Here is a 25,906-nt window from a genome sequence, read left to right as displayed (position 1 = left end):
CGCTTTCCATTTATGGCACGTATCATTGCGTGATACATTTGTATATTTTTTTGTAATGTTTTAGCCTGATCGCTATTCACTGCCATAATAGGAAGGAGCACGTGCAGGACAATATTTTAAATTTCTGCTTTTGAGGTCCGAAAAATATAGAAGGACATAGGGCACTGGGACAACAGCAGGGTGAGTAAAATATGGCTTTATTTTCATTTCAATTTGAACTATCCCTTTAATAACGTTGGTTAGCGCAGGGAGGACGAGACAGTGGACCTGCGCAGCATGTCAAACACGCTACACTCGTTAATTTTTAACGTTACACCACATATTTGTACATACAACTACCTCCCGTGCAAGAAATAAGTTTGTCACATGTTTTGCACTGTGCCGACCCAGGCTTTTTTAAAAGTGCAATAAAGCCACACTTTTGAGCGCCGCTTAACGTGCTCCATGGCTGCAACAGAACAAAATCCGGTGGCCACTATGGAAACCAAAACTTGCGCGTTTGGTAAAGATGATCGGAATCGAAAACAAATTCTCTAAACTATTTCAACGGCATCGTTATTTTTTCAATGGTTCCTAGTTGGAACTGGTTCTCGATGCCCAACCCTAAATTTGGTTGCCATTGAGGTTCATTGTGAAGAAAAATCCTGGAATGTTTTCCTCAAAAACTTAATTTATTTTCGACTGAAGAAAGAAAGAAACAAACATCTTGGATGAGATGGGGGGTGAGTAAATTATCAGGAAATTTTCATTTTGAAGTGAACTAATGCTTTAAAGCTTTAAAAAAAATATTCTATCTTCACATTATTAAAATGTTCTCAACTCAAAATCATTGCGTCATTGCAATGTTTGCATTCTGACTTGCGATTGGTCTTCTTTCTTATGTTTATTGGCTTACTGAATTGCGTTAGCCATTTTCTTCTTTTACACTGCAAAGACTGCACAGAAGTCACATTATGTGTGTTGATTCTAGTGCGCAGCTGGCAGAAAACAAGACTGAGTGTCATGACAAAGCCAAAGTTTAAAGAGCTTTTGCATTGTGGCATTTCATTTACGCAGAACCAAATCATAAACCTAAATTCACCTAAAATGTAACTCGGCCGTACAAGCACTGGTATTTCCTTCGGGCATGTGGCATTTGACTCTGAAAAAAAAACGTGATGGACGACTGTGCTTCAGAAGCAGAGGCGGGGCCGTTTCTCGGTCACGTCGGGGGAAATTTGATTTCATCCAGACGTGTTTCGTCAAGCAGATTGGAGCGTAACACTCACTTCTCTTCATTCAAGGCAGCGCTCCAAATAAAAAATCCCTTTAATACAATCCATAAGGTGCGCAGCTAAACAAAAGGATGGTAACAGTCCAATAGTCAATTGAAGCTTGGCAGCATTTTATAAATGTAGATTCGCTTAGTGGCACTGCAGGTTGGGAGAATGTTGCGTTTGGGGGAAATAGTGATGTCGGCGAAGGTAAATAAATAAATAACCAGTTGGTCGACGCTGCAGAACTATGGAGTCAACTGATTTTGATGCAAGAACAAACCTCAAACAAATGCTGCTATTTCTGCCGTCCTAGCAGCTCTTGATCAGGTGAAAATTGGATCAGGATTCTTCTGCAGGGGGAAAGAGAGATGGCGAAGAAAATGGAAAGGCAGTAAGGGAGAGTGCGTGTACATGCATACACTCCTATGCCTATTGTCTTCTCGTTCTTTTCTAATTGGCACAAATATATAAGATTTGCTGTATTGTTTACTTGAAAGGAGAGTTTTCTGCTGCTGTTGGTCTGATGGTGTGGCTGCGTGTGATAGAGATGCTGAATTATGGCCTGCGCTGATCAATATTCAATCAATGAAGCTGGTGATTGATGACCCGGCCGTGACAACACATGCATACACACACTGGCCATGCACCTCACACCCCTCATCGCCATTCGAATGCAGAGTTTTTGAATAAATGAGCCCAGAATGTTCCAAATGTCTTTAAAGTATAGCCCAATAAAAGTGAGGAAATTGGCAGAATCACACACCGATTTCATAGACAACGTTTCTGATGTAATGACAAGAAAGCTGTTGTATCTACAGTCAGAGATTTGATCAGGTTTCAAATTGAAAACAATTTTGGAAAGATGGAAAAACTGCAAATTAGATCTCTTTAACTAATATTTATTACCGATAAATTGTCTTAATTCTCCCACCGCTGACAACTTTTTTGAACCATGCAACAAAGACTTTAATCAAAAATGTTTATAGTAACAACAATTTTAAAGTCAGCATGAAATCAAAATTGACAGTTCTTAGTCTGCAATTTGGAATATCGCAGTATTTGTTACCATTTTTCCGTAGACATCATTATTTTTTTTAATTCATATTCGCTCATAATCTTTAATCAAATAACTTCCCCTCCCTCTTGCAGCAACATCTCTTCTCTTCTCTGCTGACGTGCTTACTGGCGTGAGGGCGGGACAACCTGTCACTCACATGACATCACAGCAATAGCAAACCACAACTGTCCAATCAATTCCTGATGGACAAAATCAAGTATCGCCCTAAATTGTTTTCTTGTTCGAGAAGCCGTTTCACTCAGATATGTCACAATAGGGAAGAAAAGACTATCGCAACTTCCGTTTCATGCCTATTTTAATGCTAACTTTCTCATCTTATTATTCCAAAACCAAACTATTGTACAGTAAAGACATGAAGCTGAAATAAAACATAGTCCATTCACATCAATTTTAGTTTTATGCCATTACTGTACAGTTGTCTCATTTGCTTCTATTTTTATTTCTCCCAGAGACATTATTAAGGAGAAGACGGATGCTTGTTTAGAAATTAAATAAAGTCGTAACTTTCATCATGGTGGTTGTAAGAATTGCCTTTTTTTAATTGAATTGTCCTGCCTTTTATAAATGAGAGGCCTAATCACGTTTTGGTCAGTTTACTCTAGAATGCATTAGCTGTTTTTTCAGCCTGATTTAAGCAAAAAAGCCTATATGTAATGGATATTGTACATCCAGCCGGTTGTTATCGCAGAATAAACCCCAACAGAGTGATCAGTCTTGCGTCACTCTGAAGGAGTTTATTCTGCGATAACAACCGGCTGGATGTGCATTATCCCGCTTATTACACGGCTACTTGTCTCAAGTAAATTAGACATGAAATATTGTCTTTAGTTTAAATATTTTATTAGCTCTTATGCAAAGCTTCCGCGAAGAAAAACTGTTCCAAACTGCTTTAAGCCTTTATCTATTGCTGAAAAGATTAGTTTTTACCATATATGTTCAAATTAATGCTGAAAGGGATAGTCCCTCCAAAAAAGAAAATTAGCCCATGATTTACTCACCCTCAAGTCATCCTAGGTGTATATGACATTCTTCTTTCAGAATAACATTTAAAAAGTCCTGGCTAATCCAAACTTTATAATAGCAGTAGTTGTAGCTCTGTTTTTGAAGTCCATAAAAAATTTAGCGGTTCGTACTTTTTATAAAGTAAAGTTCCGGCCGATCGCCTTCCATGGAAAAAGTGTTGAAAGTGCCTCTCGCAATTCAAAATGCTTATGTTACGTCATTTTGAACTGCAGAGGCACTTTCAACACTTTTCCCATAAGTTGAATACGGAAGGCGTTCAGCCGAAACTTTACTTTATATTTTTCTTACACAAACTCATCGATTCGCTTCAGAAGGCCTTTATTAACCCCCCTAGAGCCATGTGGAGCACGTTCATTGACGGACAGATGCATTTTTATGGACTTCTAAAAACAGAACAACATTCACTGCCATTATAAAGCTTGGATTAGCCAGGATTTTTTTTATATAACTAATTTTATTTGTCTGAAAGAAGAATGTGATATACACCTAGGATGACTTGAGGGTGAGTAAATCATGGCCTAATTTTAATTTTTGGGTGAACTAACCCTTGAAGTCTTCCATTGTAACCCGTGGTGGTTAAGTGTTTTTCAGTTACAAGACGGAGCCAGACAGTCAACGAAGACAGCGGAGTGACACGTTAAGCATATAAGTAGTAAAAAAACTGGGGCTGTTATCAAGATGGCCGCCAAGTGAACTGACTTTGCTTTACAAGGGCTGTGTCCGAAATCGCCCCCTATACCCTTAAATAGGGCCCTATTTGAGGGGAAAGCCATTTATAGTGGTGTCCGAAACCATAGTGGACGTTATTGAGTGCACTCATTCAATCCCACAATGCACTGCAATAATGTGTGTACAACTGATATTCGCTCAAAAGCTAGAGAATACCCACAATGCACTGTGAGTTGCGCGTATGACCACAAGATGGCGCCCGCATCTTTCCCAAACCGCTGATCCAACGTGGCTACAGTAATATACAGGTATATATTCCTTTTTAATTGGTTATTAAATTGTTTAATTACCTTTTATACATGCTAGTTTCCATGAGAGTTCAAGATAAATCTTTTCATTTACTGGAGCTGCAAGTTTGCTAAGTTTCAAATGATTATTAAACAGCAAGCACAAACTATGCAAAAGCGGCATCCCTTCCGGCGCACTCAGTGTCCAAATTAACGCACTCGTTTTCATTAACTCCTTCTAGTGGAGTAATGTAGGGAATAGTGAATGAGGGACACAGCAAGGGAAGGGACTTGTCCTCCAAAGGCATTTTAGGAGAAACATATGAAACAAAGTTAATGCGTAACTCAGAGCTCCATTAAAAAAAAAGCAAAAATCTTTTGTGTTAAATGTGAAATGTTTAAATTTGCATGTTATGATAGCTGTGGATCGGCCTGCTTCACATCTGAACTCTGCTGAACTCACGCTGTTCACCAACAAACACAGTTTCACAACCATCCAGCTGTATAGAAAAGCAGAACACACAGCTAAACACATCTTAATCCAGAACACCGCATTCATGCAGCTTCTGAGTATGTGTGTGTGTGTATTCACACAATGTGACAGGATCAAATGTGTTTGTATTTGTCTAGTCAGTGGAATCTTTTGAACCCAAGCCCAGGGCAGATCAGATATCAGTTATATTGATTTGTTTGGCCTCAACCGTGTTGTGTGTGTGGTGGTTTAAGAGTTGTGACACCGTCCGACTCCCCACAGTGCACAACAGCTGGAATACCTGATATGCACATCTGCATTACAGCACAAACACCCTTGTAAAACCATTCACCGGCATACATGTGTGCTTAAAGCCACTTTACCGCAATCATATCATGTAGGGTGACATGCACACACACATAGTGTTAACAGTCATTTCTTACTGGGACAAGGGTTGTAACCAATGCTGTGGATCATGACAATCTCCTGCAGGCAAATCTCCATTATACTGTCTCCCTGTCTCTTTCTCTCCCATATTTTTTCTTTTTCCCCCTAAGTACAGTACAGTTCAGCTGCATAAGAAAATGTGTCTTGTTGTTTTCCCTATTGAATCACTCTAAACAACTAGGGGCAATTCAGTAAGAATTAACTGTGGCCACTGTTACCGGCACTTATGCTCTGTTTGTGTTATTTCACCGCCTGATTCACTAAATGAGTTGCGTTAATCTGGTAACAGCATAAATGTGTATCAAAATCATCTGGGCTGAATGCATTATGAAGTTTTCACTTTTGTGGTTGGTTCTGAGCTCTTTTTATCTTGTATTTCTTTTTTTGTAAGCCAAATCGATTAAGGACCATTAGATTTTTTTTTTTACCATTGTGGCATTCTTTTCATGACAATTAATGGGGGTGCACTGATACCACTTTTTCCAGAGTGAGTCGGATACTAATACTTTCATTTTAAGTACTTGATGATACAGAGTACCAATTTTCACTGCATTTTTAATTTATTAAAATAACGGGCAGACACACCAAAAGAATATGAATCAAATGAGTTGGCTTAGCAAATAGATATTTCCTTCAGTTATTTTCATGCCTAATTATGCCTGTTAAAATGTATTGTAGTAGCTACTGTTCATATTATAGCTCTATCATACTATAGCACAGTGAATATTTAGAGCTGCTTCAGCAGAACTCAACAATAACGATTTTTTTCTAGTGGCCCGGTTGGGCCAGTGGTTCAAATTTTTACATACCAGTGAAATATCACAATTTCAGGTACAGAAATTGAATAAAGTAATCAAATATAAAATAACACTGCATCTTCACTGTATAAAATAAATCTAGGTTTATCATTAATAAAGTTACAAAAGTTATTCAGTCCAGAGCCATGAGTGATGTCCTCTTTGTCTTTTGTTGTTAGATTAACATTGAGGACAGCAGTAGGTTTATTAGGCTGCTGTCACTTTAAGAGTTGACTTTACATTTTCACGCCCATAAACATGACGCAGAACAAAAGGAACTGTGATTGGTTGCGTTACATGTCAGTCAAACGTCCTCTTGGGTGGTCCTTGGCCAGTGAAAGCTGCGATAGAGTCCAGACCAAGCGGCAACCTCCCGCAGATTCTCTTGAAGCCGATACGGAAGTGACTTAAACTGCAATTCATCGACTGGCTCCAGAAGGGAGCAGAATCTCATTGAGCCCCATGTTAAAATGCCCAACTTTACAGTAGAAAAAAAACATGTTTACAGCCCAAGCCTTTAGCACTCCTCTCAGGTCCTGTCCCAAATGGCACACCTCATGTGCACTGTCGGTCTTGTGGACTTACAATGGCCGTTGCGTGCATATGTCCGTTAAGTCATCGAGACCGCAGGGTGTCCCATTTTTCATTTTAGGTCTCAGAAGGGTGCTCGCGTGTGCCCCCTTTTAGGTCGATATGCGCCCTCGATGCTCACATCTGCCGAGCCTGCATTGGTGCGGGTTACGCAGCGGACTTCTTCCCGGCAGTCAAAGCGGCATTACGTTGTGAAAGTGCAGACTCAGAGGAAGACTGAGGGTTTAGGGTGGCATTTGGGACAGGGCCTCAGAAACTGAAGCCTCCACGCCTCGATCGCCCCCAGGTGGTTGGTCCCAGTATAGGTCATAACCCCCGCCCATCCGTGTTTTCTAATGGTCTTGACTTGGTCTCTCCTTGCTTTGGTCTTGTCTTGGTCTCAACGCACTCTGGTCTTGGTTATTGCTTTGTTCTCATATTAGGTGGTTTTGACAACAACACTACAATCTAGTATAATCAGGACAATCTGTTCCCAAAATAGCATTCATTTTAACAGGGATTGCTCTCCTAAAATATGTGCTCACCCAAACTTGTAAGATATTTTGAATTAATGATTTGTCTTTTGAATAAGATATTGACTAATGTTTTCATACAATAAAAGTCAATTCTGTCCAAAATATCTTATTTTATGATCTAAAGAAGAACACCATAAGCATTTATTATATGTTGAAAACTGTTTTTTCAGGATTCTTCGATGAATAGAAAGTTCAAAAGAAAAGCATTTATCTTAAATAGAAAGCTTTTGTAACATTATACACTACCGTTCAAAAGTTTGGGGTCTCTAAGGGTGGGGGGTGTATACTTTTATTCAGCAAGGATGCATTAAAATAACCCAACTTGACAGTAAAGACCTTTATAATATAACAAAAGCTTTCTTTTCAGACAAATACTATTCTTTTGAATTTTCTATTCATTAAAATTTGTGTAAAGGCAATATTAAATATGTCTCCTGAGTTTGTCACACCACAGAAAAAAAAGTGTTATTAACCATTCTGCCAAATTTGAATGATAAAAAAAAATAATAATAATAATAAAAAAAAAAAGAACAGTATTCTCTGGTCTCAAACGCTGGGGCGTGTCCGCTGTTGATGCTGAAACCACGCCCACTCGCGGGAACACTTACACTCATTGGTGAGCACATACTGCCGACGATGGCACCAGGGCTGCGTTCAGCCCCGAAAAAAAGTTGCAAAACGTTTTTTAAACGGAAACGGTGCTGCATTGAACACCCTGTTCTGATGACGCAAGAATTGCAACTATGGCAGCTGAGAAGGCCTTTCTTTGTGTTCTTTTTGAAGAATTTTCAGAGCCTGATGAAATCAATATAAATATGTGTTTAATGCTGCAAAATACATGTACTCACTGCCCTTGCCGTCCAGAATAAAAGAGAACATCCCCAGCCCATTTAATTAACTTTTTTATCTCCTGGTAATCAATTCTAATTTAAATCACTTTATTTCTGGTTCTTACTTTTTTAATACCTTGTATTTTCTTTCTAATTTTTATGCAAAGCACTTAATTACCATTGTGTATAAAATTTGGTATATAAACAAACTTGGCTTGCAATGAAGCTAAAAAATAATCATCATGTTGATATGCTATATTTTTTACTATAAAACTCTTATAATATCTCCAATTGTTGCGTATACTGAGCTGCAGCGTACACATTTGTAAACAACTTTACTTGGACCCATTGTGCGAACTGTCTCTTTAATACCACGTGGTTGCTGCTGATTGGGCTGACATTTTTGACACACCCACCAAACAAGAGAAAACGTATCTCAAAAGTCGTTCAACTGGAAACCGTAGCAAAACGTTGCGCACCGGTTTGAGCTTGAATGTGCCCCAGATGTCGGCTGGACAGGAGGATGAAGGGAGGCCGGATTGGGAGATAGTCGGTTCGGCCCCATTCACAGCGGATTATCAGTGGATCCCAGTTGTCCCCTATGAAAGTTTGTAAACTACAACTACAATTCTACCGAATTGATCCTCAGCTCTCCATCAAGGTGGCTCTTCACAAAATGAATCCACCGAGCTGTTTTGTAAGTTATCGCAACCAGGTAATATACATTTACATGACAAAGGCATAGCTAGCTAACAGAATGTAAGCTGTAGTAACTAACTGTACTGACAGTAACTCGCGATTGAGCGGTCAAACTGATGCGAATGTGCTCTAGTTATTATAGTGTTAGGGGAAGGGCCATGCTCAGTGACTCTAGTGCGTCATCAAGCCATGATTTCAGGCCTGCCCAAAAAATCCTGAACACAGAAATGGTGAAAAACTGTTTAACCATCTAACTCCACAATTCAGTACTACACAGTTCCTAGTTTTGAAACAAATCTCAGAATTGTCCGTTCGCAAAGACCCGCCCCCTTTAGTTACTGTTGCTATGTCCGACAAGCCGCGCTCTCACACCACACATTATGTTCTCACGCAGTGAAAAACACATCGCAGAGCAAAGAGGATACTGACAATGCACTGACAGACAGGACAGAGCAGATTACTTTTAATATGAAACAAAGTCTCAACTCTAACATTTTGTCATTTTTTAAAGAAATGTAAACAATAAATACCGTTTTATGACTCTTTAATGTGTCGTGATCGCTGTAGTGCCTCAGTTAAAGCTGCTCGTGAACCGATCATCTCTTCCTTCTAGTAAATTTATAGTATAAAATAAACATGAATGAACTTCAGAAGGAATGTTGTCTCAACTGCGGAAATATGTCATTACACACCATTTTTCAAGTTCACGTCAACCGACGTTAATCTAGGAACCCTCTTGACTGCTTTGTCGGACAAAAAAATGCGATGATTGGTCAGATCGCCTGTCAATCAAACTCCCAGCGAAGGGTGAATTGCCTTTAAAGAATCCTGAAAGAAATTGTACACAACTCTCTTCAACATTGATAGTAATAATATATTTCTTGAGCAGCAAATCAGCATAGAATGATTTCTGAAGGCTTATGTGACACTAAAGACCCGAGTAATGATGCTGAAAATTCAGCTTTGCCATCACAGGAATAAATTACATTTTAAATATATTCAATAGTAGAATAAGAGTAGCATAAGAGACTTATTAAAAAATATTACCGATCCCAAACTTTTGCACAGTATATGTACTGTTTGTATATGACATTTTTATGCAAAATACTGTAGCAATTATCAACCTTTAATTTCCTCTCACTTTCGTTATTATGACCTGGCCCCTATGATATTCTTGCCCCTAGATATGGCTTGGTTCTCTCCTTCAACCTGTTTTATTTTCCGCCGGGAATAAATGTCTGATAACTTAGTATTATAATTGCATCTCCTCTCACTAAACCATATTGAGACATTATGTCTGCAGCATAATGCATACATAACAGCATATAGTTCAGCACTTACCGTTAGGGGTTTGTTTTGAATTCAACCCTAGGTATGAGCAAAAGTAGTAGTGATGTTTGCGTGGCACGCACCACTAACAGACCCTCTTTTACTGTGAAAGGTCTATTAGAGCCAACAGCTCTACATAAACGCACACACATTTTTAACTCCAGCTGTGCTCTGTGTGGGAAGGCAGCTGTGTTCTCGTCTAGTCGACTGTGTTAGCCCCTGCCACAGTTCTGCCTCCACCAAACACCCCGAATCCTCCATTTTTATTACCGGTTCGACGAGCGTTTACAATCCATGCGCTTTATTAAAAGCTATATTTCAGAGCACAGCATGATGCAGCAGATGCAGACAGCACACCAGCGAGAGAAAGAGCGAGCAAGAGATAGATAGAGTGCGACAGGAGAGAGAGAGAAAGAGGAAGAGAAGGATGACACTTGTTTGAGTGGGAGCAGCTGGGAGATTGCTAGCAGTAACTGAAGGTTTATGTCATGAAGACATGGACGGGCTTCTTCTCACTTGCCCACAGGCACTGAACGGCAAAGAAACACAGCGCCGCGCACTCGTACGCACACGCGTGCCCGATGACCTCATTTTCACGCGCTCTTGGAGACGATTACAACGGTGATTCGTCCCTCTCCCGAAATTTCACTGAAAAACTGGCCATTACATCATGTCACTTGAGGCAGCGCTCACCTCCTTACTGGGTGACTTTTAAAAACAACACAAAATGGTATTTGCAACCCATTTAGCTTCCGTAATGTGGCATTTTGGAGTGAAACTGAATATTTAGCTGGAATGTCAATGTAAGGGGGGCTTGATTTGATTCAGAATTTGATTGGATGCTGAAAAGTGGGCTATTATCTTACAGCTAATATTATATTCTATGCTCCCATGGACTTGTTTATGTCCATGGTCTGTATCATAATACCTAGAGAAAGCTATTCTTTAACAAGTGACAGTTTATAATGTTACAAAAGATTTCTATTTCAAATAAATGCTGTTCTTTTGAACAAAGAATCTACCGTATATAAATGTATCATAGTTTTTACAAAAATATTTGACATCTGTTTTATAAAAAAAAATGTATGATGCTAAAAGTTCAGATTTGCCATCACAGGAATAAATTACATTTTAAAATATATTCAAATAGAAAACTGATTTTTGTTTAATTGTAATAATATTTCACAATATTAATGTTCTTGTATTTTTTATCAAATAAATGTAGCCTTAATCAGCAAAACGTGAGGTTAAAACGGGCTTGGGACAAAATTTGGGCTGGTTTGGCAGTTTTCAGACATAAATTTAAATTTTATAGTCTAATTGGTTAAAGCTACACTATGTAATTTTTCAACGCTAGGGGTCGCTAACCTCTTCAAAACAATAACAAAGACATAGATTGAGGACGCACTGAATGAGCGTGGAATCCTGGAACTTGTCGTCATACCGATGGATCTAATAATGTTTATGGGGAAATAATGTGTCTGGATGAGTAAATGTATTCATGTTTTTTAACTAGGGCTGTCAAAAGATTCATCGCGATTAATCACATCCAAAATAAAAGTTTGTGTTTACATAATATATGTGTGTGTACTAGACATGTGCCGGTAAACGGTAATACGATATACCGCAATAATGAACATGCTCAATATTGTTATCGTGGGCACTTCAAAATACGTGAATAATTATTTATTACGAATTATTCCGATTTTTTGAATGAATTTTAAGAATACTTTACCCATCAACCGTTTAAAATGAAAAACACGTCAAAGAGTAATGTGCAATGATGTAAATAGACCAAGAGGAACCGCAATTATGTAAATAGGCCGTGCATGAGCTGAGCACATGGCGGAAGGCGCTGAAGTGCACATTCACTCTTTGACAGCAGAGGGCGCTGACGGAACAGCAGAAACGCAGCCGTTTTCCCCGCTCATCACATAACCTAATACTTAATACTTAAAGACTAAAGGCTATTCATTTTCAAACTTGAGCATTTTATATTTTAATCTGGATTAAATTACATGCCCTAGATATTGTCTGAATATGTTCTGACTGTTGTTCAATCATACACTTTACACTTTCCATTATTTAACATTAGTTAATTCATTAACAAACTGACAATGAAAAATACTTCTAAAGCTTGTAATAATCTTAGGTAAATGTACATTTCAGCATACCTATTGTTCTTTATAATTATTTTGATGTCGTACTCTAGTTTGAGATGACATACGTCACGACCAAACGTTAGCGATTGGTTATGGCAGATCCAGAATGGCTCTGAGCAGATCCAATAGTTTTAAACTTCAACAGAGTACCCGCCTTCAAGAAAGTAAACGCTTGTCAATGGAGAGTGGCCAGACTCTCTGTACAAATGAAATGTACGGGAGCCTGGTAAGACCAGGCTAACATAGTGCACCTTTAATAACAAACTCAAGTGTGCATGTACTCCATAAAATCAGTGACCATAGACCGTAAAAAAATATGGACGGCTCGACTTCATTGGCTTCCGCTGAAGTAACTGGTGCCTCCGGAGGTCCGAATATGGCGCTGACATCTCGGGACCGAGTCTGCGCACTGTGATCTCAGGACCGGAGTCTGCGCAGTAGAGAGCAGGAAGTATAGCCGCGATATCAAAAGCCCGCCCACACTCTTGCAGATGAAGAACAATTCATTATGTTGGTGTGAAATAAACAGTTATGGAAATGTAGAAATTAAAGCTAAAGCTCCAATCTCCTCCCAAAAATCCAGAAAAAAAGTCAGTTAGTTCCTCAGTGACAACTGCACTCAGAGAAGCTGTCAATCTCAGCTGTCAATCATGACGTCACACCCCCCGTTTTTATAGGATCAAATCAATATCAAATAATAACTCAAACTAAACTTATTAAAAAAATTAACACTTGAAATTAAATCATCGTGATAAAAACTGCCTACAATGACCGACGAGCACGCACTTTCAGCCAATCAGCGATCAGCAGGGAGACACGCTCATTCAGGTTTTCACAATGCCAAAGTGGCATACAATAAGTTATCTACCGTAATGAGTGGGAGAGTGAACCAACTCTCAAAACGTGGATTACACCTGTGACTCAAAGACTATTTATAAATATAACTAACTCTAAGAGCACAGTTGAATGACTTGAATTGAAATCAAATATGACTCCTGTCCATCATCGTGTGCACACTGGCCTGATCAGGACATCTGCAACTTTTAAACCGTCTAGTCTGCGCTCTACTCGTCCCGACAGCTGCTGAAAGAGGTTTGACTCAACGATTAATCCATTTTGACTGTTTTAAGTTCTGCGTCATGTTCTACAAATATGTACTTCACGAAAGACATAACGTTACTGTAGTTCTGTCTGAAGTTAAACACAACACAAAGGTAAACGCATTCTTGTTGTTCATTTTTAGTTGTAGGATTATCGTACAGTATGTATCAGTGAATGACACATTTTGGCTGTGGTGTGTTCAGTAATGTGTGTGTAATGCCTGCTAATTACGTTGTTTATTCCGATCACTTATATTGGGCACTTTTTGCACTAAAATTAGTTTATTCTTACTGTTGACATTTGAAAATGATGCATGTGTTTTTCCATGGGATCTCGAGTTCACACTTACATATAATTTATAGAGAGTAAATTTGAATGCGTATTTGGCGTGCTGTCCGGGGGGAGGGCTTCGAGCTCGGAATTTGGCCCGAACCCCCGTGTATGTAAGTGGTTAGAACTAAAAGTGTGGAGAAGGGGGGGTGGAGGGATGCTGATAACTGTCAACAAACTGAGGTAGGACTGCTGCATATACAGTCTATACCTCTATTGTTGATTAGCTGAGTGCTCTCCACTTGTGTTAATTATCTGTACGTGCTCCCCCCGAACATTGTTAATAGAACATCATTTAAAGTCATCGGTTAATTTCATGATTTTGACAGTTTCCACTTCCAATTTTTGTCATGCATGACTGTAGTTGAATGTATTTGCCCTGTTTTGATCCATTTTTCCTGGGAAATGTATTTATTTTTATTTTATTTTGTCATCATTATTTTGTTTTAAGGAGATAAAATGGTGCTAATCAACCTTGCTTGACATGGCAATCAAATTATAGCACATTATTTGGCAGTTTAAATTTTGGGCGTTTTTTTCTTGGATCGGGCGGGTTTTAGTGAGCTTTTGGGCAGGAAATCGTCGACCCAATCTGGCAACACTGCATGTAAACGCTGGTCTTTGATGCACATATTTGTTTTCGAGCCAATCACCAAGCCTTTGACTTAAAGTCAATCCTGAGCTGTGACTTGAAGGACAGCAGACAGAGAAACCTGTATGTCCAGAATCAAAACTTGGTCACTGCTAAAACATCTGAAACATTTGTCAGAATACACGGCTAGTTTTAAATGGCCATCAATAGGGAGCTGCACTGATGATGTCATTTTATAGGCCAACCCGTAAGTTAGCATCACCCTGGTTCCCCTGACAAAAAGCCAATAGGATTTTCCATTGGCTTTTGTATTATTACATAAAATAATTATAAAAATTATTCTTAAAGCTACACTGTGTGATATTTTCCCCCATCTAGCGGTGAAAAGGTATATGACCATCCAGTGAATATTAGTTTCTGTTCCTCTCAATTCCGATTTTGTTTTAACTCCTATGGTGGCCGATTTAGTCCAAGATTAACATGGCTTCCAGTTCGACCTCATCCACATTCGACACGGTGCCATTGAGTGTTAAAACGCGAAAGGCGAAGTTTGAATTTACGGGTATGTCCCTCTTTGGCTAATGTACTTTCAAGATGGAGGGGCAACATGGCGACCGGCATTCAAACCCCTCACCCGTATGTATTTTCAATGGCATATTATAAACTTACGAGAATACTTTATTACTTGAAAGAAGTAAATATACATTAATGAGCACATATATTTTTGAAAGAACTAAGTCTTTTTAGCTAAGAATAAACTAAAAAAGTTACACAGTGTAGCTTTAAACATTTTGTTCATTAAGATAATGTTCAAAAATCGACAACTGAATTTTAAAAATACAATAGCCAGAAGTTCAAACCTAAAGTTATGTGATTAAACAAACTAGACCTCATTCACTAGCCTAGAAATCTAGACGCACCCTAGCGGCAGAAAATGTATTTTGCCGCGAGTGTAGTCTAGCAACTCTCGGTAGACCTCATGGTTCAAATTTCCACTCCACATAGCTACATACAGTATTAAACATCAATTTGTTCTGATTGGCTGTGATTAGCATGGCGTGATTTGTTTTCCCCCAACCAGTTAAGTGCAAACCCCATCCACAATGATTTTATTGGTCAACTCAATTACCCAACATCTCTCAAGAAAAGTTAATGGATTCATTTCAGAGTATCATAAATGGATCAAGATGTACTACTTAAGCTGTGCTAGGGTTGAGGTTGTTTCAGCATTGCGTTCAGCATTGCGATTGACATGACCAATGACATTTTTTAGTTTGCGCTGAACTGGTTTGGTGTAAAAAAATACAAATAAATCACGCAATGAGCATGTCACGCATTGATTTCACTTTGAATGTGTCCTGACAAATTACACGTCACGCCTGGTTAGGACACTAACAGAGTTAGCTATCGAACCTCCACAGTCACACTGTACTCTAGTATCCAGCCACTACTGCAACAAGACATTTCATTTGTCATGTGGTTTCTAATTCTGTAGCGTTGTGCTGGTTAGCCCCGCCCACATCCAAATCTCATTGGTCAAATTTCACTCCACATAGCTGCATTTTAAACATCAAATATTCTCTGGTTGGCTGCAGTATTTTTGCTTTCACAATATACAGTCAGTGGAAACTGGACACGTCATGTCTGGTTAGGACACAGCGTTAGAGTTAATACAAAAGAGAAAGAAAGAAACTGCTGTAGCTATTGTTTAATGGCTCATCTAGAGTCTTTAATGGAGGGGAGATATATATTGAGCACATGACATCAGCCCTTCAAGGCAGATTGCTTTCATGTATTGTTTTTTCTAGGTCTGCTCCCCTTGCAGACAGAGAGAGGGAGACAGAGAGATAGAAAAAAAGCAAAAACAGAGACGGAGAGAATAGGCTGAAGACATCTCTACACGGCAAGCCTGTCAGGGAGGACAAACCTGCTGGTTACACTGGGATGGCGTACTGCCGGGTTTCCTGTCACGCACTACTGTCAAAAAGTACCAAATACACACTCACTCGCTCACACACAAACTTTCCCGGAAAGAAAGTGTTTACTGCACAAACTGTACGGCGGCTCGAAACCCGCTGCCATCTCTCAGGCTGGGAGTAACGCCATGTTCACAGAGCCTAGTTTTCCCTTTCCGACTGTCACCGCACCAGGCGCTCACCAGCCCACGTACCACCCAAGACTCATCCCACGTAAATGATCTTTCCTCCATTTTAAGTCTTCATTATCATGCTTTCCGCTTTTCTTCCACACCGACGGCATATCCCATGTCTTCTCTTGCGCTTGGAGGTGAATTTCCGGGCCTTCGTTTTAAAGCTGGTGCATCGTCTTCAAAGGCCAGCAGGATTAGGTTTCTGGGAAAAGCCTGAGCCCTAATGGAGGCTGTAGACCATATAGACGGAAGCAGTAACCAGTAAAATAGTGAAAGCTTGATCTCCAAATGCTTTAAGCATCGATAAAGTGCTGACGTTGCTGAGACTTAATCACACACACGCGCTCGCTCCATACTCCCATCAACCTGTCTCCTGCTCTCCAGTCTTTACTGGAAGAACTGACCTGAGACGGTGAATTGAACTGAAAATCACGTCAACATTGATCGAGTCTCAAAGCTTAAGTGCAATTCAGGTTTCGCCTCAGATGAACATGCAAGAAGGCGAGTTGCTCTTCAGTGTAAAAAAATGTACAACAGTAAATTTATTTAAAATATTTGAAAATCAGACAAAGTCAAAGGTACAGCATTGACACAATCAAATTAACCATTGCGAATTGAAAGCGATGGATACATTTAAAACTGATTTAAAGATGTTGATTATTGATATAGAAACGATATACTTAATGTTTATTTAAAAATACATAAATATTTAAGAAGTTTGATAGTGTAAGGAAACTGGGAGTGAGCGGGCGCTAGAGTTTTGCCGTGATTTGTTTGTTTTGATTCTGTGACTGGATTATTCTCTGAAGAATCGGTGTGAAATTAATAATGGTATGAAAAATAGACTGTCGTGTCGCATTGTAATGTGACCTGCTCCATTAGCTACATCGCTGTTCCTCACCATTTACAAATGTAATGACTCTCCTGTGGCCTCACGCTTCAGAATTTCAGCGCAAAGAAAGTGTTCATTCAGGTATTTTTTGCCTTTGATTTTATGAATACTGTGTATTTTGGGCATACTACACATTTGAAATCATGCTTTTTGCAGACTTTGATGGGACATCAACCTACTAATGGCTTACTTTTAGTTGTCTCTCCACTTGGGATAAGAGAAAGTATTATGTTCATTGAAAACATGACACTTTCACTTTAAATGGAATTGTTAATATGTGTATGATTTAAGGAAAATCAGGGGGTGAGCATTTGAAGGGAGTGTTTTATGAGAATACAGTGCTGAATATGTTTGTTTGACAGTCTGGGTGAGGATTACATGCATAGCAATGACAAATGGGGTTTGTGTGTTTGTGTGTGTGTGTGTGTGGTCTATTGGTGTGGAGAGCCTGTGTAGCAGATAAACGGTAAATAAATGGAGACGATTTCTATCTCGTCTCTTACAGGCCCACCGCCAGTACTGAGGGAGGGGGTAAGGGGTCATGCTGATAATACCCGTTAATGGCTGTCGCCACACGAACATTTAGCATTTAACCTGAGTTAGCGACAGGTGCTAATGTGTCTCGCGGCACCAAGGAGCCAATAAGAATGCACTATTTAACTAGGACTTGTTTCATTGGGGTGAAGAAAATAGAATTTAACTTGCATCAATGCAATATTAGCATTAGATTCTCTGTTTAAAATACATGATCATTTTTTTGCTGAAAAATAAGGATAGAGAAGAGTCCAGGTCAAGTTTGTTGTCATTTTTCACATTTTATTTGATCCCACAAATGTATGGACGCCTCCTTGTTTTTACCAGTTGCTCTTCAGTGTAAAAAATGCACAACAGTAAATTTGATTTTGACTTCAAATTTCACTTTGTACCAGATTCCCATTGTCAAATGTTCATTTACAGCATGTCCTCTTTCTTAAGAAAATCACACAACACGCTAGTCTGTTTGTTTGTGAGACAGGAAAAGAGAGATCACAGTTTCAGCAGTCTTATCCTGTGAGGGGGAGTTACAGTCCCACAGGACATTAAGACGGAGGACTCCTGAGGGCCATTGCACTAAACGCAGCTTTGCTACAGTGTTTCCACATGTCTCATCACTTTCTCTCTTTGGGCACAAAGAAAGATGGCTGGACATTTGTCATTGAAAGCCTGGCATGTAGCGAATGAGTGAGTGTGGAAGGGAGGACTGAGGAAAAAAAGAGACAATAACATCGCAACTGCTAGTAGAGATGTTAGCAAGTGTCACTCCACCTCCAGTTCCTCTCTCTTTCTCTTTCTATGAGTTTGTTGTCTGTTTTGTTCTTTTGCTTTGGCTGCTGTTTTTGATTCTTCTTTTAAATTGGGACACATGATCTCTTTGCTAGTTTGTCGTTTTTCTTGTTTTGCTGTTTTTGAATTTTTTGCTCTTTTTGTTTAAGCGCAGTAAAATCTTTTTGAATTTTGTCTTTTCTCTTTCCCCCCCTTTTTGTCTTAACCCCAGGTCCGCTCACAAAAAAACATGATGAGTCTTCGATGAACAGACCGAGGGACGAAGGTATTTTTCTTGCATGTTTTTCCCTTTTTGTCTTGTTTTTCAGACTCTTTTTGGGGGGGCGGTTGTAATATGTGCCATTATTTCTCTTGATTATTTTGTCTTGTGTGTTTTTGCTTTTAGCTCAACAAGTCACAGACACACACATAGATATGCTCAAGCATATATGCGCTAATTCATACACTGCTGATGTGGTTATTTGTGCTGCATATATTTTTAATCTCTTCTTGAAACAAATGTTTCCGACATAATTTCATTATAACAGGCTTTTATTTTAGGAATAATGTCCCGTCAACGCTTATTAAGATTTCATTATACGTTTTGTGTCCTTTTTGATGAATGGCAAAGGATTAGCCAGAAATCAATAAACTACAAATCCCATCAGCCCCCTGTGATTTAGTGCAATTTCATTGGCCGACATGCATCCAGCTGAGAATGCAGTTGAGTAGCTAATGCAGTAAGTCTGTAAAAGACAACAGGCTGGATTTATTGCTTTCAGTAGCAGAGTAAAATTGAGTCTAGATCCTGAATGTTCAAAATGACTTAATATTAATCTTGTATCTTAAAATGGCCCATATTAAATGAATAAAATGTCAAAATATGTTTTGATAATAAGAAGGAAGCTCTTGTTGTGTGTATGTATGTGTTTACAGCATATACTGTGTGTCTGAACACATTTGTGTTTGTTTGAGTGTGTGGGTGTGCATGTCGATCATTCCATGTAATACTTTCACAGATTCCACAAAATGTGTGTTTCTGTTGTGTTTAAAAAAAAAAAGCTCGCAGCTGTGGTTGCCAGAAATTCACTGTACAGAGACGACATTTGGTGCCTGTATATTTAGCAGTTTATGACAGGCTATATGTCTTTTACCGATTTAATTTACCTATTGAAAGTACTTAAATTTGCTTTTCATTTTAAAATATAATGAAATCCACATTTTTAATACAAGTAATGAAAGTAGAAGATTACATGATGGCAGTGAGTTCATAAAAATTGTCTGAAACACATGAAGTATAAACATGTAGACAGTTTACATTATTAAACATAAAATGTACATGTATATGTACATATATAGAAAATAAAAAGAAATTGGGGAGTGTTCTTTACAAGTGGGGAAAACACAAATATTTTATAATTAAATAATTTCATTAATTTACTGTTAAAGTATTGTTTTCCTAAAGGGATAGTTCATCCAAATATAATTTACTCACTGTCATTTATGTTCAAGACCTGTATATGACTGACTTTCATCTAAAGAACAACAAGTTTTTCCCATTTCAAATCCAATTTTAATGAATCAGTACTTCAAGCTACGCAAAATCCCCATAAGCATAGTTCATACGACCATAAACATAGTCTTTTGACTCTTAGGGTGGGTTGCTCCAACAAGGATTATTCTTAAATCTAGATTAAATCAAGGTTTATCGAATAATTCTGTTGCACTAAACTTAAAACTTGTTTAAAAATAAGCAGGTTTACATTTAAACCATAATTTAATTCATATTTAAGATATAGATTAACTTTAATCCTGTTGCTCCATAATTTTAAACTCAGATTTAAATCTCAATTAGGGATTTTAAATTTACTTGGGTGGAGGTTTAAATAAAATAAAGTACCCCTACAATTAAAATATACAGATGATTGAACAGAGATAGAAACAGTGGGTGGGTCATCAGGTCTCAGAGGGGTGTTTATTGCAAATAAAAATGAAAAATAAAGCGCATTGAGCCGGCAGTATGAGGGTGGTGGTGGCCTAGCCTCCTATTAAGTCCGGGATGCAGATCTGTCACCTCGGTGAAGAGAGTAAGCCCTAATAATTTATTTAGCATTTAACGGCAGCTGTGATGATGAGGTGAGCGCCGGTGATCGCGGCCACGCCTCGCGTTTCTCATACCCGCTCCACGCGTGCGTGGCTGCTGCGGCGCTGTCAAGAGCGGAGATAGTCACTCCGCCAATGGTAAATGGACTGCATTTATATAGCGTTTTTAACAGACCAATGGCCTTCCATAGCGCTTTACACATTGTCTCACATTAACCCATTCACACACCGACGGCGGTGTCAAGCCATGCAAGGCGCCATCCAGCTTGTCGGGAGCAGCTGGGGTTAGGTGTCTTGCTCATGGACACCTCGACACTTGGTCAGGTGGAACCGGGGATCGAACCACCAACCTTCCGGTTTGTAGACAACCTACATGAACCACTGAGCCACTGCCGCCCAATCATGACAGCTGTTTTGTCATAAGTTACGCTGCCACAATATACTCCATTAATTCATACTATAAATATATTTCCATGCTTATGAAATCCGCACACGCTGCCACAATATTCTCATTGCCTGCTTGATCAGTAACGGTCAGTCTACGTAGCACTTTATAAAGACAGCTGACATTTTACAAGTTTATTTCCTTTATCGGCAAGAGCTGCTTGCTGTATGTCAGAGAGAGAGATTTTGTGGTGGTCAATAACAAGGAAAATGAATATTAGTATTGTTGCTGTCAATGGCGAATCCATCATGGCGGCGAAAATTAATCGTAAATGGAGGTTTTAATCGCAGGTTAAATTCTAATCCCCGATTTGTTAATCTGGGTTTAAAATTAAATGGTGCAGCACAACTCGATTTAAAATCAAGCCTAGATCAACAAATCCTAGATTAGCTCTAAACTGTGCTTAATGTAATCCTTGTTGGTTCAACTCACCCTTACGCTGCGTCCCAATTCGCATACTATCCGTCCTAGATAGTATTTGAAAATAGAATTAGTATGTCCCAAATCGTAGTATGCTGGAAAGAGTATTCCAAAGATACCCAGATGGTCTACTATTTCCGGTTAGAATTTGAAGTGCAGATCGATGCACAGGCCCTGTCCCAAATGGCACCCTAAACCCTTGCGGTCTTCCTACGAGTCCGCACTTTCATAACATAATGCGGCTTTGACTGTCGGGAAGAAGCCCGCTGTGGAACCCGCACCATTTTGAGACCTAAAATGACAAATGGGACACCCTACAATCTCTAGGACTTAACGGACATGTGCACGCGGGAGACATTGTTAGCCCACAAGACCGAAAGTTCATATGAAGTGTGCCATTTGGGACAGGGCCACATTCTAACGGCTGATATTGCCCACAACCCATTGCGAGTTGGACGAGGATTCGATTAGAACTACAAACGCGGATAAACATGACGGACGTGCGAGTCCAACGGTTAAGTAGAGAGGTTTAGATAAAAGGGTTTGAGAGATCAATTATCAGTATTTAACCTGACGAAAAGATATTTATTCAATGTTATCCACAATATATTTCACCTGCAGCGGCATTGTGAACTTTTGTACTGATACGTTTAGACATTAACTTTTAAATGCATCATATTTAAACTGCAAACACATGAGGAGAGTCTCTGCATTAAAGACCCTCAAATGGCAGATCAACGTGCGTCTACATTCCTCTCCGATACGGTAGGAAATTAAATTGAATGTGGAGGATTTTAACTGTGACGATGATTGACAGGGTAGTTTAAACTGTGACGGGATTCACGTAACTAAGCGACAGAGTCCGTTATAGATGATGAAGTAGTATGTCCCAAAGCTTGCATACTCTTCTGCTACACACTCAAAAGTATGTACTTTTTCTTCACAAAAAGAGTACATACTTTTAGGTCGTAGTATAAGTAGGCGAATTGGGACGCAGCATTAGTTTCCAATAAATCAGTTGATTCAGAAACAAATTCCTTCTTTATGTTCCAATGAAGTCAAAATTAAACAACATATGGGTGAATAATTAATAACCATTTTCATTTTGAGTGAAAAAATATATATATTGTGTATTCTATATATACACCTTATAACATTATGACCACTAACAGGTGAAGTGAATAACACTGTTTTTCTCTTCATCACCAGTTAGTGGGTGGGATATATTAGGCAGCAAGTGAACATTTTGTCCTCGAAGTTGATGTGTTAAAAACAGGAAAAATGGGCAAGCGTAAGGATTTGAGCAAGTTTGACAAGGGCCAAATTAGGGCTGTGCGATATGACGATATATATTGGATGGACGAAATAAAAAGTCTATCGTTTCAAATTATGCTCTATCTTTTATGTCATGGTGTCGCAAAATACATTGTTTACGGCAATACTTTTTCATCATTTGGATGACTGCAATCTTGCACGCCACCACGAGGATGCAGGCAAAAATGTGAATAACAGCATGGTGAGTGAAGGGGAGACAGAACCAGGTGGCTCCGAGCAGGAGTCTGTGTTCGTGTGTTACAGTGCATCAGTACAATGATACACATCCAATGGTCTAAAATCGCTTGAATGTCCAAACTGGTAAGCCTTAAAACACATACAATTCCCACCACGCGCATAACGCTCTGCGCGTATGGCACCAAGTGCTGAGGGGGCCACCACAAGAGCACCCCCCCCCCCCCCATTCAGCTCTACAAAGTCACGATCGCCGCCACCGCAGGCATCATAACGTAATTACGCTTAGAGCACCAAGACAAACTTTCTCAAGGACGCTGTCTGCGTGTGTTGACTCTGTGTTTGAGTTCCCCTCCATGTTGCTTCCATGCCACTGAATGGATGGGGTGGAGTCACGTGACTACAAGCACTCTATTATGTTTTTAAAGGGTAACTCAACCCCAACTCAGAGCCTAACTCCACCCACTGGCAATATTTGAAAAATGCTGAAAAAGTGGCCAGAGCCCAGCGGAGACGGAGGGGACGAACCAAGGGCGGAGCTGAGCGGGAGGCGTGCACCTGAGACCCACAGTGATGTATTGATTGACAGCTCTCTGACTCGCGAGTCGCAAAGATGGAGAATGACTGGAGTGACGCCAGTAGCTTTGCAACAGAGCGGTCATTTGAAGTAGAGGACTTTTCTCCCCCACCTTCACCTGAAGTGACACAGGGCCAGAGCCTTATCAATTTGAGCCGCTGGCTCAAAGTCGACGCTGCTAGCGAAGCAGCAGCGCAAGAGAGAATGGGACCACTGTCCTAATCTATGAACAGTCAAATCCTTATACTGAATGCCACTAAATAGATCAGATACATGCAACGTATTTTCATTCAAATTAACTGAATCAATAAGCAGTGCAGGACCAATAAGTTCAAACCTAATAGCCTATTATAAACAGATTTCCTCAAATAAAAGTTAGACTATATACACCAGCACGTTACAGTATTGCGTGTCCAGGTTTGAAAACGCGTCTCATATGAAAAGTATCTGTACACATGACGGGCAGCAAAAATATCACAAGAAAAGCCTGACGTGTACTGACAACTGCATTATTTAACCGCATTTTCTTCATTAGAATGCTGATAGCAAGTGTCAAGTAAGTTTAATTCATAATGTTTCTACTTCATGTAACATGAGAGTTAATTCTAAAACATTTCTTAGGACGTGGTGAGCTCGTGAGCCGTTGGAAGAACCATCATACGTCACCAACATCGTCCAATATTCAACTGCAGTAGCCACCGTTCAACCTTAAGACGGCAGCACTCAGACGTTTTTACACCATATATTGTAGAATTAAAACACTTTATACTCAAATGTCAAAACATTTACTCAAATCAATGAACAGCACTAACAAAGACCCAATCTTGCTGATCATTAACTAAAAAAAGTTGGTTTAGGGTTTTGTTACCCTTTAAGGGGAAAGTATTAACAGGATTAAAAACCGAAATAACCGACATGGGAAAATTTCGTCGGTTAGAGGTTCTGAATTTCGTTTTCAATTACTTTTCGATTAATCGTCCAGCCCCATGTCAGGTGCTAAAAATAAACCACAGAGTAAAACGTTAGAACAGGCTTTTGCCCGTGGCACTCCATTGGCTTAACAGAGACTCGTGAAGGTGGAATATTTTCAATGTCTCGTTCATCACGACTTGTTTCATTAATCAGCGTTTGTGAATAAATCTTTTAAATTAATTGTGTATATATAAACAGAAAAGGTACTATATTGTGATATATATATCGTTATCTGAAAATGAGATTACTTATATCGTGAATCGTGATATGTGATTTTGGTCATATTGCCCAGCCCTAGGCCAAATTGTGATGGCTAGATGACTGGGTCAGAGCATCTCCAAAACTGCAGTTCTTATGGGGTGTTCCCAGTCTGCAGGGGTCAGTTTCTATCAAAAGTGGTCTAAGGAAGGAACAGTGGTGTACCGGCGACGGGTCATGGGCGGCCAGGGCTCATTGATGCACATGGGGAGCGAAGGCTGGGCCGTGTAGTCCGATCAAACAGACGAGCTACTGTAACTCAAATTGCTCAAGAAGTTAATGCTGGTTCTGATAGAAAGGACATCACAGTTTGCTGCGTATGGGGCTGCATAGCCGCAGACCAGTCAGGGTGCCCATGCCGACCCCTGTCCACTGCCGAAAGCGCCAACACGTGAGCATCAGAACTGGACCACGGAGCAATGGAAGAAACTTACAGGACTTAAAGGATGCTGCTAACATCTTGGTGCCAGATACCACAGCACACATTTAGGGGTCTAGTGAAGTCCATGCCTCGACGGGTCAGGGCTGTTTTGGCAGCAAAAGGGGGCCAACACAATATTAGTGGTCATAATGTTATGCCTGATCGGTGTATACAGTATACCATTTATAGCTGTTCATAGGTTTGGATAGTACAGTACTGACTACTTTCAAAAACGTAATTTAAACAGGATTTTACAGTAAAAGTCTGCTTGTTGTTTCAGCAAATTAAACAATTAACTGGGTTTTACAGTATCTATTTTTCATGCTGTAACAATTCTAAATGACTATCATTCTTTACCGCATACATGTCTCTGCATGTGCAAGGCTCGCACTCATTGCGTTGAGTTCTCGGATTTCGGGCGTCTCTAATTGCAGAGGTTTAAATAGAGACACTGCCAGCTAATCCAATTTTGCGTCTCTGAACACGGGGAGAGAAGAGGAGAGGAAACGCACAGCAGAGATGGAGGAAAGGAGGAGAACGACAGAGAGGAGAGCTGAAAAAGAGGAGGAGAGGGGGAACACTCAGATCCCCAATTTGAGAGCACAGAGGGGGAGAGATCGCTAAAAAAAAAAACTGTCGTGATAAAGACGAGTATATGATGAAATAAGATTCATGGAGCT

The 25,906-nt window shown here is 39.6% G+C and overlaps 1 protein-coding gene across 1 annotated transcript in view; it reads left to right on the top strand.

Moving 5' to 3' along the window:
- nlgn2b (neuroligin 2b) overlaps positions 1 to 25,906 on the top strand; it is a gene marked incomplete at both ends in the record, with an annotated part of 78,593 nt that overhangs the window by 7,481 nt on the left and 45,206 nt on the right. The window contains one exon of the mRNA XM_079803765.1: positions 18,754 to 18,807. Within this exon, the coding sequence (XP_079659891.1) occupies positions 18,754 to 18,807 (54 nt within the window). The remainder of the gene's footprint in view (positions 1 to 18,753; positions 18,808 to 25,906) is intronic.

This window comes from Gobio gobio (assembly GCF_949357685.1).
Source record: "Gobio gobio genome assembly, chromosome: 22".
NCBI lineage: Eukaryota > Metazoa > Chordata > Actinopteri > Cypriniformes > Gobionidae > Gobio > Gobio gobio.
This window is presented reverse-complemented; position numbering and strand designations above follow the sequence as displayed.